The following is a 12,511-nucleotide window of genomic DNA, read 5'->3' as shown; positions in this document are numbered from 1 at the left end:
AGTGGTGGGGCATTAGACCCATTCCCACGGTCCTCTGACCTGAGGTAGGATGGCACTTCCCTGCCCCTGGGGAAGTCAGGCTTGGCCGGGGAACGTGCTTTGACATGCCAGTGGACAGAACGTGAGTTACTTCACAGGAGAAGCTCCAAGAGCCAGTCCTTCCGCTCTGGTTACCGTAGAAGCACATGTCCATGGAGGCACAGAACGTCCATTCGCCTGAGTCTCTGAGAAACAACACTAAGGAACTCCTCCCTGCTCTATGGCTTGTATTGGTCATGGGGTGTAAGCGAGGAATGCATTTAAAAAATATTTTTATTGATTTCAGAGAGGAATGGAGAGGGAGAGAGATAGAAACATAAATGATGAGAGAGAATCATTGATTGGCTGCCTCCTGCACTCCCTCCGTCCGCCCCCAGATCAAGACACAACCCAGACGTGTGCCCTTGACCCAGAATTGAACCCGGGACCCTTCAGTCCATAGGCTGGAGCTCTATCCACTGAGCCAAACAAGCCAGGACCAGTGGAATGCATTTTTATTGTGTTAAACCACTAGATTTTGGGATTGTTTGTTACTGCAGCATACCTTAACCTATCCTAAATGATATACCATTACAGTCAGAAATGAGTCAATATACTCTTCAACAATATAATGGAAGTTACAATTAATGCAATAAGAAATGAAAGCAAACATGAGGTTTAAAAAACTGGAAGGGAAGAGACGAAATTGCCATTGTTTGTGATGAAGTGATAGTTCACCTGGAAAACCCAAAGCAATAATTGGTGAGTGCAGCAAAATGTCTGCATACTAGACCAATCTTTTTTTTAAAATATGTCTTTATTTATTTTAGAGAGGAGAGAGAGAAACATTGATGTGAGAAACATAATGTGCTACCTTCTAAACAGCTCTTACTGGGAATTGAGCCTACAATACCAGGTGGTGACCCTTTGATTCAGGGCACTAGATCAATATTTATATATCAAGAACTTTCCTATGTATCAGCAATAATAATTTTAAAATATATTTTATTGATTTTTTACAGAGAGGAAGGTAGAGGGATAGGGAGTTAGAAACATTGATGAGAGAGACACCGATTCAGCTGTCTCCTGCACACCTCCTACTGGGGATGTGCCCACAACCAAGGTACATGCCCTTGACTGGAATCAAACCTGGGACCTTTCCGTCTGCAGGCCGACGCTCTATCCACTGAGCCAAACCAGTTAGGGCAGAAATAATAATTTTAATATTCCTATATAATAAAAGCCTACTATGCTTAATGTCTGGTTATTTTTTCAACCAATCAAAGTGTCATATGTTAATGATATGCTAAGGTTGCTTGCTATGATGTACAATGACCACCAGGGGGCAGACGCTTCAACCAGTAGGTTAGTTTGCTGGTAGGGTCCAGCCCATCTGGACTGAGCAAGACAGGCCAGACAACCCTGGAGCCTTCATGTGGTCCCTCCCTGGCTGGCTAATTTCCCACATCTCTCCTCAGCCCCAATTGTGCACAGGTGGGGTCCCTCAGCCTGGCCTACGCCCTCTCGGAATCCAGGATCCCTTGGGGGATGTTGGAGAGCCAGTGTTGGCCCGATCTCGCAGGCCAGGCCAAGGGACCCCACATTGGTGCATGAATTTGTGCACCAGGCCTCTAGTGTAATAATAATTTTAAAATCTCATTCACGTAGTAACAAAACTATAACATATTTAGGAATAAATTAAGTAGAAATAGCCCTGGCCAGTGTGGCTCAGTGGTTGGAGCATCATTCCATACACCAAAAAGTGGCATGTTTGATTCCCAGTCAGGGCCCATACTAAGTTTGCAAGTCCAATTTCCCAGCCAGGGTGCATGCAAGAAGTGGCCAATCGATGTTTCTTTTTCATACCCATCTCTCTCTCTCCTTCCCTCTGTCCTTTCCTCACTCTAAGATCAATAAAAAAAAAAATTATAAATGTAATAAAACAAACAAAACACCATTTAAAATTAACTAGAAATATATGACCTTTGTGGAGAAAACAATAAAATTCTACTGAAAGACACAAAAAAGACTCAAATAAATGAGGAGTTGTATTGTGTTCAACATGACTACCACTATAAAGATGTCAATTCTTTCCAAATTAATTTAAAAATTCAATGCAGCCAAAACTGGTTTGGCTCAGTTGATAGAGTGTTGGCCTGTGGACTGAAAGGTCCCAGGTTCTATTCCGGTCAAGGGCATGTACGTTGGTTGCAGGCATATCCCAGGTAGAGGGTGTGCAAGAGGCAGCTGATTGATGATTCTCTCTCATCGGTGTTTCTAACTCTCTATCCCTCTCTCTTCCTCTCTGTAAAAAATCAATAAAATATACTTACATAAATAAATAAATAAATAAATAAATAAATAAAATAAAAATTCAATGCAATTCCAATAAAAACACCAAAGGAACTCTTCAAAGAACTTAGAACAGGATGATTCTAAAATTCATGTTTATTCATTCACTTAACAAAACTTTTGGAAGGCCTACTTTGGGCCTGACCCTTTTCTAGGTATCCTTGTGAATAACACTAACCAAAAAAAGGCTTTCATGGAACTGTCATTCTAATGGAAAAAAACAATAACAAATACATACATATCCTAAATAATAAAAGCATAATATGCAAATTGCCCCCTTGACCACGAGTTGTCCTGGAGTTCAACTAGGGGGCAGGGCCAGCCCGGGAAAGGGAGGGAGTACGCAGCCAGCAGCTGGCAGCCACTAGGGACCCTATCAGTGCACAAATTTTATGCACTGGGACTCTAGCAGATACGTAATATCTTATGTGATTTTAATAGTATGTGTAACTGTGCAGCAATAGCTGTTTGAAAAAGAACAAGTACTGGGGCTTAGAAGCTTGCCTTACCAAATCAAAAGACATAGTCTAAAGCTGCAATTTTTAAAACAAGTGGCATTGATGCACATAACTAGATGACAAGAATAGACTAGAGTTCAGAAACAAAGTCATGCATGTAGGGGGGTTTGACTTAGGATAAAAGAGACATTTCAAGCCAGTGGATGAATTCTTCATGAGAGGTGTTGGGAAACTTGACTTAACATATAGAAAAAAATTAATCCATACTTCATACCATATACAAAAATAAATCTAAGTTTAAAATTAAAAATTCAAAAGAGAACAACCACAAATGTTTAGAAGAAAGTGTCTAAGAATATCAGTATGACTTTCAGGTTGAAACTGAAATGCTTTTAAATATTCCTGGTGGGGAACCATTTAAAGTGAAAATACACATACTCTATGATCTACCAATTCTAATTCTAGATATTTCATCTAAAAAACATTTTCTTTATTACTGCAGTATACCTTGGATACATATTGTTGCATGAAGTGGGGAGGGATCTTGTACGAAATTCTTGCACGGATTGGGAAGGGATTCCCTCAGCCCAGCCTTCACCCTCTCCAACTGGGAACCCCTTGGGGAATGTCTTCCTGCCGGCAGTCAGACATCCCTCTCACATTCTGGGACCACTGGCTCCTAACTGCTCACCTGCCTGCCTGCCTAATCATCCCTAACTGCCTCATATGCTGGCCTGAACTAGACCCCCAACTGCCCTCCCCTGCTGGCCTGGTTTCCCCCAATTGCCTTCCACTGATGGCCAATTTGATTCTAATTGATTGGTTTCTATGCTAGTCAGTGTCAAAAGCTCTGCCTCCTAGGCAGCCATTGGCTCCTCACAGTTCACCCAGATTTGGTTCTGATTGGTCGGTTTCTATGCCAGTCATTGTCTCTGTGCCTATCTCTGGGCCTGATCAAGAGAGGCAGGGCTGATCAGCAGCACCTGTGGAGGCTCAGAGAAAAACAGAGGCGTGGCTGCTGGCAAAGTCCGGAGAGAAAGAGAGAGGCAATGGCTGATCAACAGCTGTCACAGAGGCTGCAGGTCAGAGCCTGCCTCTCTCTCCAGACCTTTCTCCAGGCCTGATCTGCAGCCCTCTGGGCAGTCAATGCTGGGGCAGGATTGACTTCCAGTGTTCAGTTGAGCCTTCGGTCAGTCCTTACAAACCCTGGGTTTTTATATATTAGAATAGATATTCATTGCAATTTTACTTGAAATATCAAAAAATTGAAAAAATATTCCAAATTCAATCTTATGTAATATCAATATGAAAATGAATTAATAAAATGTGGTATAATCATATAGTGAATTTTTATTATTCAGCATTTTAAAAGACTAAATCAGAACTAAATCTATGTTTATAAACATGAAAGATCTCAAAAACATATTATTGAGTAAAAACAGTCAGTTCCCAAATTCTACTTATATAAACAATTTATATTGCTTAAATGCACAAAACAATCCTATATAATAAAGAGGTAACATGCAAATTGACCCTCACACCATTGCACAAGATGGCCACCGCATGTGGTCAAGATGGCCACCACAAGATGGTGGGCAAGGGAGGGCAGTTGGGGCAACTGGGCCAGCAAGGGAATAGTTAGGTGTTGATCAGACTGGCAGTGGAGTGATTAGGGGGTGCTCAGGCTGGCAAGCAGAAGCAGTTAGGGGTAATCAGGCAGGCAGTCAGGCAAGCCAGCAATCCCAGATTTTGAAAGGGATGTCTAACTGCAGGTTTAGGCCCGATCAATCTTAACTGAGGGGTCCCAGATTGGAGAGGGTGCAGGTTGGGCTGAGGGACACCCCCCCACCCACCCACACACACACCTAGTGCACAAATTTCATGCACTGGGCCTCTAGTACTATATATTTTCTACAGTATATGTTACAGTGTATTAGTCCAGAGAAACAGAACCAACAGTATAGATGGATAGACAGACAGATTTCTTATGATAAGAAATAGACTCATGAAATTATGGAGCTCTCTACAAGCTAAAAAAAAAAAAAAAAAAAGCTTTTCTGCTGCCTAGGAAAGCCTAGGCATCATTCCTATGGAACATCTTATGTAAATCTTAAAACTATTAGTTACGATTACTAATCCTTACTTAAACATGCTAAAACTAAGGCAGAGAGAGGTTAAGAGGTTAAGCTTATACAGTTAGGAAGTAGGAGCTCTAGGAATCAAAGCTTGACAGTTTGGCTCCAAAAACTAAGCTCTGGAGCCCTATGCTGATCACACACAAAGCTCCTAACAGCGTCTTATCCAGGGAGTGGGGGCAGGACCTGGGCTTGGGGAGGGAGCAGGCAGTGGTCAAATAAAGCTCCACAATTCCCTTTCATGTTGGATATTTTTAAAGAACACAGTAAGTTGGTATATATTTGTGATGTTATGATTAACTTTTTTTTTTAATTTAAATTCATGAGCCTTTAATAAGCTGACCAGTGACCATGGTCAAGGCCGACTGCAGTACCAACCTCAGGTGTCACAGCAGATTTACACTCAGAATCCACAAGAGAGAGTCAGGACAGTTACCAGGACAACCCAGAGGCTACAAACGCTATTTCAGCCGTTTCCAAGGAACTCGGGCACAGGTGCGACGCCAGGGCACCTTTCTCCAAACTCCGACCGACCCATGGTTCAGTGACCCACTCCACCTCCCTCTGGCCAGGTCACCCTGCCTCCAGGCAGCGGAGGAGCTGTGCAGTGTTTGAGCCCAGAACAAGGCGAAGGGAGGTGGCGGGGGACGGAAGGAAGGCGTCCCCCTGCCTGCTGCTCAGCACCAGCTGCTGTGGAATTGGGGGGAGGGTGCTGTCTCCCAGCGACCCACTGGCCAGGACGCACAGCATCCCTGCCTGACCGGGCGCCGCTGCTGCCCCTTTCCCCGGCACCCAGGGATCCAGAGCCCACACTCGCACAGGTTGAGTCTAGCAAAGCCAGGCACCCTCCCTGGCTCCTCGCAGCCCACATGGGCCAGCACGGAGATGGGGAAGGCGTCAGGGCGGCTGGGCCCCGGGGGCTCCTCCTGAGCTGCCAGGCGGCTGGGAAGGGTCTAGCTGTGCCCTGACCAACCAGATGCTGGGGTGTGGGAGGGGTGGGGGCCTGGAGGCCCTTCTGTGCCCGAGGAGATGGGACCACCAACCGCCTCGGCCATCAGGACAGGCCACCCAGTTCTCCAAACAGCACGTTGGCCTGGGGGGGGGGGGGGTGCCCTGGGGGAGGACCCCGTGACTCTGCTGCTGCTGCTGCTGCTGCTGCTGCTTCGGGGCCCAGGCCTCTTCACAGCTGCTCCGCCCCTCCCGTGTGCCTCCTTCTGTCACCTCCTCGTAGGATGGAGGCGGCTCCCGGATCACCAACTCCACGGCGGCGGCACCGGGGGCAAGTCATCGCTCTCCGCAGACTCGTCGTCCGCGGCGGAGAAGACGGCCGTGACCACGGGCAGTAAGAGCTCCAGCCAGGTGAGGCTGAACAGGACCTGCTGCAGCCTCTGGATGTGCACTGTGCTGTTGGGGTACGGTCTCCAGATCGGGGCCCACCCGGATTTGTTTTCTCCAGGAAGAGGTCCTTGGACAGGACCAAGAGGCTGGCCAGCCCGCAGAGGAAGCTGAGGAGGTTGGCGATCAGGCACAGCGCCTTCAGAGAGGTTTTCAAAACCTCCGCCACTGCCATCGCCAAGATCTCTGAAAAGAGGAAGGAGGCAGGTCCCCAGAATGGGTACCAAGACTTCAGCGTCACTAGGTGGAGGTTCTTGACTGAAAAGGCCAGGTAGCCGCCGAGGACCGCGCGCAGCACCCCGATGGCAATGTGGGAGGCGCCCAGTGTGAGAAGGATGCCCCCCCGCCCCCCCCCCCCCCCCCCCCCCCCCCCCCGTTCCAGTGCGGAGCCAGTTGGCAGAGCTCGGTGGCCTTTGGGCTTGGGCTGGGCTGGCCAGCTAGGGGGGCTTCTGCTGCCATGACTCCGCCAGGGAGACAGGCAGAGTCAGGGTCGGCCAACTTTTAAAAGTTATATATTAAATTCTGTACATGTGCTTAGGAAGTCTTCCCCCCCCCCTCCCCCCCCAAATAGAGTGAATAGTGCCATAAGGAAGTAGACGGTGTTTCCTAAGCTTCTAATGGCTCACGAGACCCGGTTTGATGGGGATGGGGTGTTTGGGATGCTTTCCTGAGGAAGTGCCTTTGAGCTGAGTTATGGATGATGCAAGTTTGTTAGTCAGCAAGGTTGAGAGGCTGGGTGTGGGAGGTGGAAAAGGTTTCCTGGCAGAGAAACAGCATGAGTAAAAGTCCTGAGGGGACACCACAGATTTCAGGAACTAAGAAAAGACAAATGTGCTAGACCTTAGAGAAATAGGCAGGAGATGAGGTTGGAGAGGTGCATAGAGGTCAGACCTCAGGGAGGCTTCCAGGTTGAAGAAAGGACTTGGAGTTTAAGAACAACAAAATGCTGATTGGTGCCTGTAATCCCTTTTGCACGGCTGTAGTGAATGGAAATGCCAAGAAAGAGACAAAAAGTATAGACAACTCTCAAGAGCCACATCGGGAGGTACTGGAGGGAGCTGGTGCAATTGAGGGGTTGGTCTGATTTTGCTGCTGTTGTTATTTTTTATCATGGGAGAGACTTCTGTACACAAAGACATATCCACAAGGATGTTCCTCATATAGCATTGTTTATTATAACAGCAACAAAAAGGAGAACCTAAATATTCAACAATAGATCAATTAATCAAATGATGGAATAGCCAAATGATACATTGCAATTCAGTACTTTAAAAAATCATATTGTAACCCTAATCAGTTTAGCTCAACAGATAGAGCTTCAGCCTGCAGACTCAAGGGTCCCAGGTTCAATTCTAGTCAAGGGCATGTATCTTGGTTGCGGGCACATCCCCAGAAGGGGGTGTGTAGGAGGCAGCTGATTGATGTTTCTCTCTCATTGATGTTTCTAACTCTCTCTCCCTCTCCCTTCCTCTTTGTAAAAAATCAATAAAATATATTTTAAAATCATATTGTAGGAGATCTAGTGTCATGGTAGGGGGATGTCTTCAATATATTAAGTTTAAAACCTGTTAACCGAGCGGGACGTATAAATACGTCAAACGTAAACAGTATTGGGAATGGGTAGGACATATGAATACGTCCTGGAAATATATGTTGTGCCCTGAGAGGGACGGTATATATTTTTTGTAATCTTTATAATTGTTTGTAAAATTTATAATTTTTTAATTCGATGTTTCCACTTTTTTGTTGGTATTCTTTTCTATTTTTTTTTGTAATTTTGTATTTTCCTTTGTGCTTTATATATAAATAAATGAAAAATATATATATCATTTATTTTAATTAAGTATAAATAAAAATATAATAATAATATGAAATTATGTCCTCCGGGCGTGACGTACTGACACGTCCTAGTGAAAGAGTACGCGCCCATTACAGGTTGCGTAATTAAAAAGAGAACTCCCTGGTTAACAGGTTAAAAGGCAAGTTATAAAACAATGAGTATATACAATCTCATTTTGGTGTCAGAAGGGAAGTGTAGTGGCAGCTGTCTCCTCCCGCACTTCCATCCTCCCTGTCTTCGTGCCTGGGGGTGAGAGGAGGGACACAATGCACCGTCTCATGGGTGCTTTATTTGGGTCCAGGATGGAGCTGATATGTTGGGGGAGGACAGAGGAATAACAAGGAAGGGGCTTCTGTCCCCACTGTAGGTCAACTTTATACCAACACTGACAAGAAGGATATTGCTCATTCTCTGGATTTTGGAAGAATCTGTGACAGATTATAAGAAAGATTTGGGGGAGGAGGTAGTGAAGGAAGCTGTAACTACTCCATATCTGAAACAAGAGGCTGAGTTTACTGTTTGCTTCAGCAAGGGGGAGCTGTCCTTGCAGGCACAGTCTCCCAGCAAGGCGGTCTTCCGGGCTTGGGGAAGTGGCAGTCCAGTCCGGATGAGCCGCCTTGCAGAGCATGCAGGAGTTGGTTGACCTGGAAGCATGGTCAGCTGAGTGAGGCTGTTGCTGACTGCTTGCTTTCAGGAAGCGAATGGTTCCTGATTGAGCACATGGTTTCGGGAGCAGGTCCCTGAAATGCATGGTCTTGTAAACCAGGTGTATCCCTGGTCCTAAGAGTCATTGGTGTTATGGCCACAAAACAGTGAGTCTGTTCCTGAGAGGGTGGGAGCGCTTTATTCTCAGGGAAAGGGGTGGGGAGGGAGGGAAGTCTATGCACAACAAAGTTCTCAGTGTAGCAGCCCGCCTGGAGTCTCGGCTGCTGGACCAGGGCTGATTTCTAAGGAGGATCCGAGGACACTCAGCGGCTCCTGGATCTTGACTCAAGACTTGGTTGTGGCCGAAACTGGTTTGGCTCAATGGATAGAGCGTCGGCCTGCAGACTCAAGGGTCCCAGGTTCGATTCCGGTCAAGGGCGTGTACCTTGGTTGAGGGCACATCCCCAGTGGGGGTGGGGGGGGTAGGTGTGTGTGTGTGTGTGTGTGCAGGAGGCAGCTGATCGATGTTTCTCTCTCATCGATATTTCTAACTTTCTATCCCTCTCCCTTCCTTTCTGTAAAAAGTCAATAAAATATATTAAAAAAAAAAAAAAAAAGACTTGGGTGTGAGCAGATACATGAGTGAGGGGGCAAAATACAACTTCTCACCTCCCTATGTCTGGTGAGAAGCTGTATTTCCAGTTGATTGGGGTCACCTCCAGGATGGCCCCCAGGTTCTGACTGGGCCTTCCCTCTGGCACGATGACCTCTGTGGCCCCGCACGGCTGGCCCTGGGTCTGCAAGGGAATCAGAGCCTTGGGAGCCTCGGCTTCTGCCTGGCTGTGCAGCAGCCGGGCCCAGCTGTCAGCCCCGGCCCCAGAGGGACTGAGATTCCTCGGGCAGATTTCTCACCCTCTTAGTACTTTCCTCCAGCTTGTCTGGCAAGTGAGAAGGCTTCAGGGCCTTCAAAAGGGACCGCGGCACAGACGGCTCTGAAGGGGATAAAGAGCTCACGGAGAAAGATATCACCATTACAGCGTAAACAGTCAGCACTGTGGGCCTGGGCCTGTGAGCAAGAGGCTCCCGTTACGTGCTGCCCACAGGGCAATACATGGGTGGTCCCGCGGACCGCTGGTGCCTGTGGGGGCAGGGGCCTTAGAGGAGAGAGAGGAAAAGGGGAAGATTGAAACATGGAAGAGGGGTCTCTCCTACTCTGAGTCCAACCAGGACAGGGGCCAAGTCTCCAGGGTGTGTCAGTAAGAGGTCAGCCTGGCAGCAGGACCTTCCCGCTGTCGCCCAGAGGAAACAGGGAATGGACCCAACTCTGTGAGGAAGTCCTCAGCCTCCTCCAACGGTCCTGCCTGGTGTTCATGGTGATGAAGTCATCTCAGGGACTAGAAACACATCTTTTTGGCTTGGAGCCCCATGGCCTCGGGGGGTGGGGAGACGGGAAGGAGAGGGATGGGCACAGACACTTAGGAGGAGCCAGGCCTTCATGGGCCTCAGTCACAGCCAATGTCAAGGGCAGGGGAGCAGTCCGGGCTTCCCTCAGGACAGGGAAGGGTCCACTTTCTCTAGGAAATAGCTGCTGGGCTCTGGTGCTGACAGACAGCCACCTTTTTCACCAAGACTCTGTCACCGCCCTGTCTGGAGCCTTGAGTTCCCACCAGAGTTGTGGAGGGGCCTCTTCTGTCCAGCCACCTCACAGATGTCTGGCCTGCTTCTCCGGCTTGGAGCAGACACTGTCCTCCCTCCTCCTCCTCCCTGCTCTGCTCTTCATCTCAGGGGGAGAGGATGTGATGAGGGGCAGATTTGGAAGGAAATCTGGGTTCAAGTCAATTTCAGCCACTCACTGGTAAATTTTAAAATTCTGCCTCACTTAACATTCATAGTTTTGAGTAAGGCAGGGCCTCAACTTTTTTGCTTGTAAAATAAGGAGGTAGAAATAGATTATTTGTCAACCTGCTTTCAGCCTTAAATTCCAAGATCATGTCACGCTCCTGCTTAAAACTTTTCCCTGCTTTAAAAAAAAAATAAAAATGTCAGTGCCTCCCACTGCCTAGCAATGCCCTAACAACCTAGGATGGCATCCAGGGCCCTGCCTATCACTCATCTGCTTCACATACCTTAACATCAAAACAGAACCATGTGGGGAAAACCAAGATGGCGGCCTAGGGAAGCGCCTATACTGCCACCTCGCACAACAATTTCAAAATAACAAACTAAAAGACAGAAAAGATATCATCCAAAACTACAGGAAAGCTAGCTGAGTGGGAAATCTACAACTAGAAAGAAGGAGAGAGGCTCACGATCAGGGGAGCCGCAAAGCGCTGAGGTAGGGAGACACATGTGCAGAGAGGAAGGGCAGCCGAGTGCCTGGCTGGCAGGAGGGGAAAGGAAGCCCCCAACTGCACTGAACCCCAGTTCTGACTCCACTGAACCCAGCCCTGTCTGAAACCCTGTGGACCCAGGCTCATACGGTTGAAGTCTTGACTGTAGAGAAAAGCACCCGGAGACTTAGAGACTGGGAGACTAGGGGGAGTCGGGAGCCGCAGTGGGTAATTGCACGCAAGTGAGTGCACACAGAGAGGTCTGACTGGGGAGGTTGCTGCAGCCTCTCCCTAGTGGAGGGAGTTGGATTGCACTGAATCCCCTGTTCTGACTACACTGAGCACTGAAACCCAGTTCAGGGCAAGCCCCTGGGGCACCCACGCTCTTACAAGGGGTAAGATGGACTGTCAGATGGAAACTCAGGGGATCCATGGAAGGCAGAGGTCTAAGACGTGTGCACACGGGCAGGACTGATGGGAAGCCAAGACTGTCAGCTCATCCCCGAGACTCCGCCCCATCCAAGTTGTGCTCAGAGGCTTTTGCAATTTTGCAAGTCTGAGCCTATAAGACTGTCTCCAATACAGAAGGTATCCCAGTGTAGACACAGCTGATACTAACATCCAATTGGCCTGAAGGTCAGTTCCTCCCAGTGATACCAACAACAATCAAGACATAACTACAATAAGGCTGTATAGGTAGTATACAAAGGGGAGCACCAAGAGTGTCTACCTCAGGTCACTGGGGAGGCTGACCCACCTGGCCATATAGGACACCAAACACACAAAGCCACCCTTCCAACTCAGGGAAGCAGCAAAAATGCTGAGACAAGGAAACAGATCTCAAATGAAAAAAATGGAGAACAAAAGACTAGATATAGAGTTCAAAACCACAGTTGTAAGGTTTTTCAAGAATTTCCTAGAAAAGGCCGATAAATTTAATGAGACCCTCGAGGATATGAAAAAGGACCAACTAGAAATTAAACATACACTGACTGAAATAAAAATATTATACAGAGACCCAACAGTAGACTAGAGGAACGCAAGAATCAAGTCAAAGACTTGGAATACCTAGAGGCAAAGAACACTCCTCCGGAGAAGCAAGAAGAGAAGAGAATCCAAAAAGTTGAAGATAGTGTAAGGAGCCTCTGGGAAAACCTTAAGCATACCAACATCAGAATTATGGGGGTGCCAGAAGAAGAAAGAGAGTAAGATACTGAAAACCTATTTGAAGAAATAATGTCAGAAAACTTCCCCCACCTGGTGAAAGAAATAGACTTACAAGTCCAGAAAGCCCACAGAACCCCAAACAAAAAGAATCCAAAGAGGATCACACCAAGA

The 12,511-nt window shown here is 47.3% G+C and overlaps 1 protein-coding gene across 1 annotated transcript; it reads right to left on the bottom strand.

The window, feature by feature from the left end:
• Positions 1-6,213: 6,213 nt before the first annotated feature.
• LOC118709278 (membrane-spanning 4-domains subfamily A member 10-like) lies at positions 6,214-9,875 on the bottom strand. Its single transcript, XM_036421227.1, is given in 4 exon segments — positions 6,214-6,399; positions 6,402-6,819; positions 9,513-9,640; positions 9,756-9,875. Coding segments are annotated over 4 exon segments (852 nt in total).
• Positions 9,876-12,511: the final 2,636 nt, after the last annotated feature.

The sequence above is a fragment of the Pipistrellus kuhlii genome, unplaced genomic scaffold (genome assembly GCF_014108245.1).
Source record: "Pipistrellus kuhlii isolate mPipKuh1 unplaced genomic scaffold, mPipKuh1.p scaffold_m20_p_1, whole genome shotgun sequence".
Taxonomy (NCBI): domain Eukaryota; kingdom Metazoa; phylum Chordata; class Mammalia; order Chiroptera; family Vespertilionidae; genus Pipistrellus; species Pipistrellus kuhlii.
The sequence above is the reverse complement of the archived record's forward strand: the minus strand, read 5'-3'. Positions and strand labels throughout refer to the sequence as shown.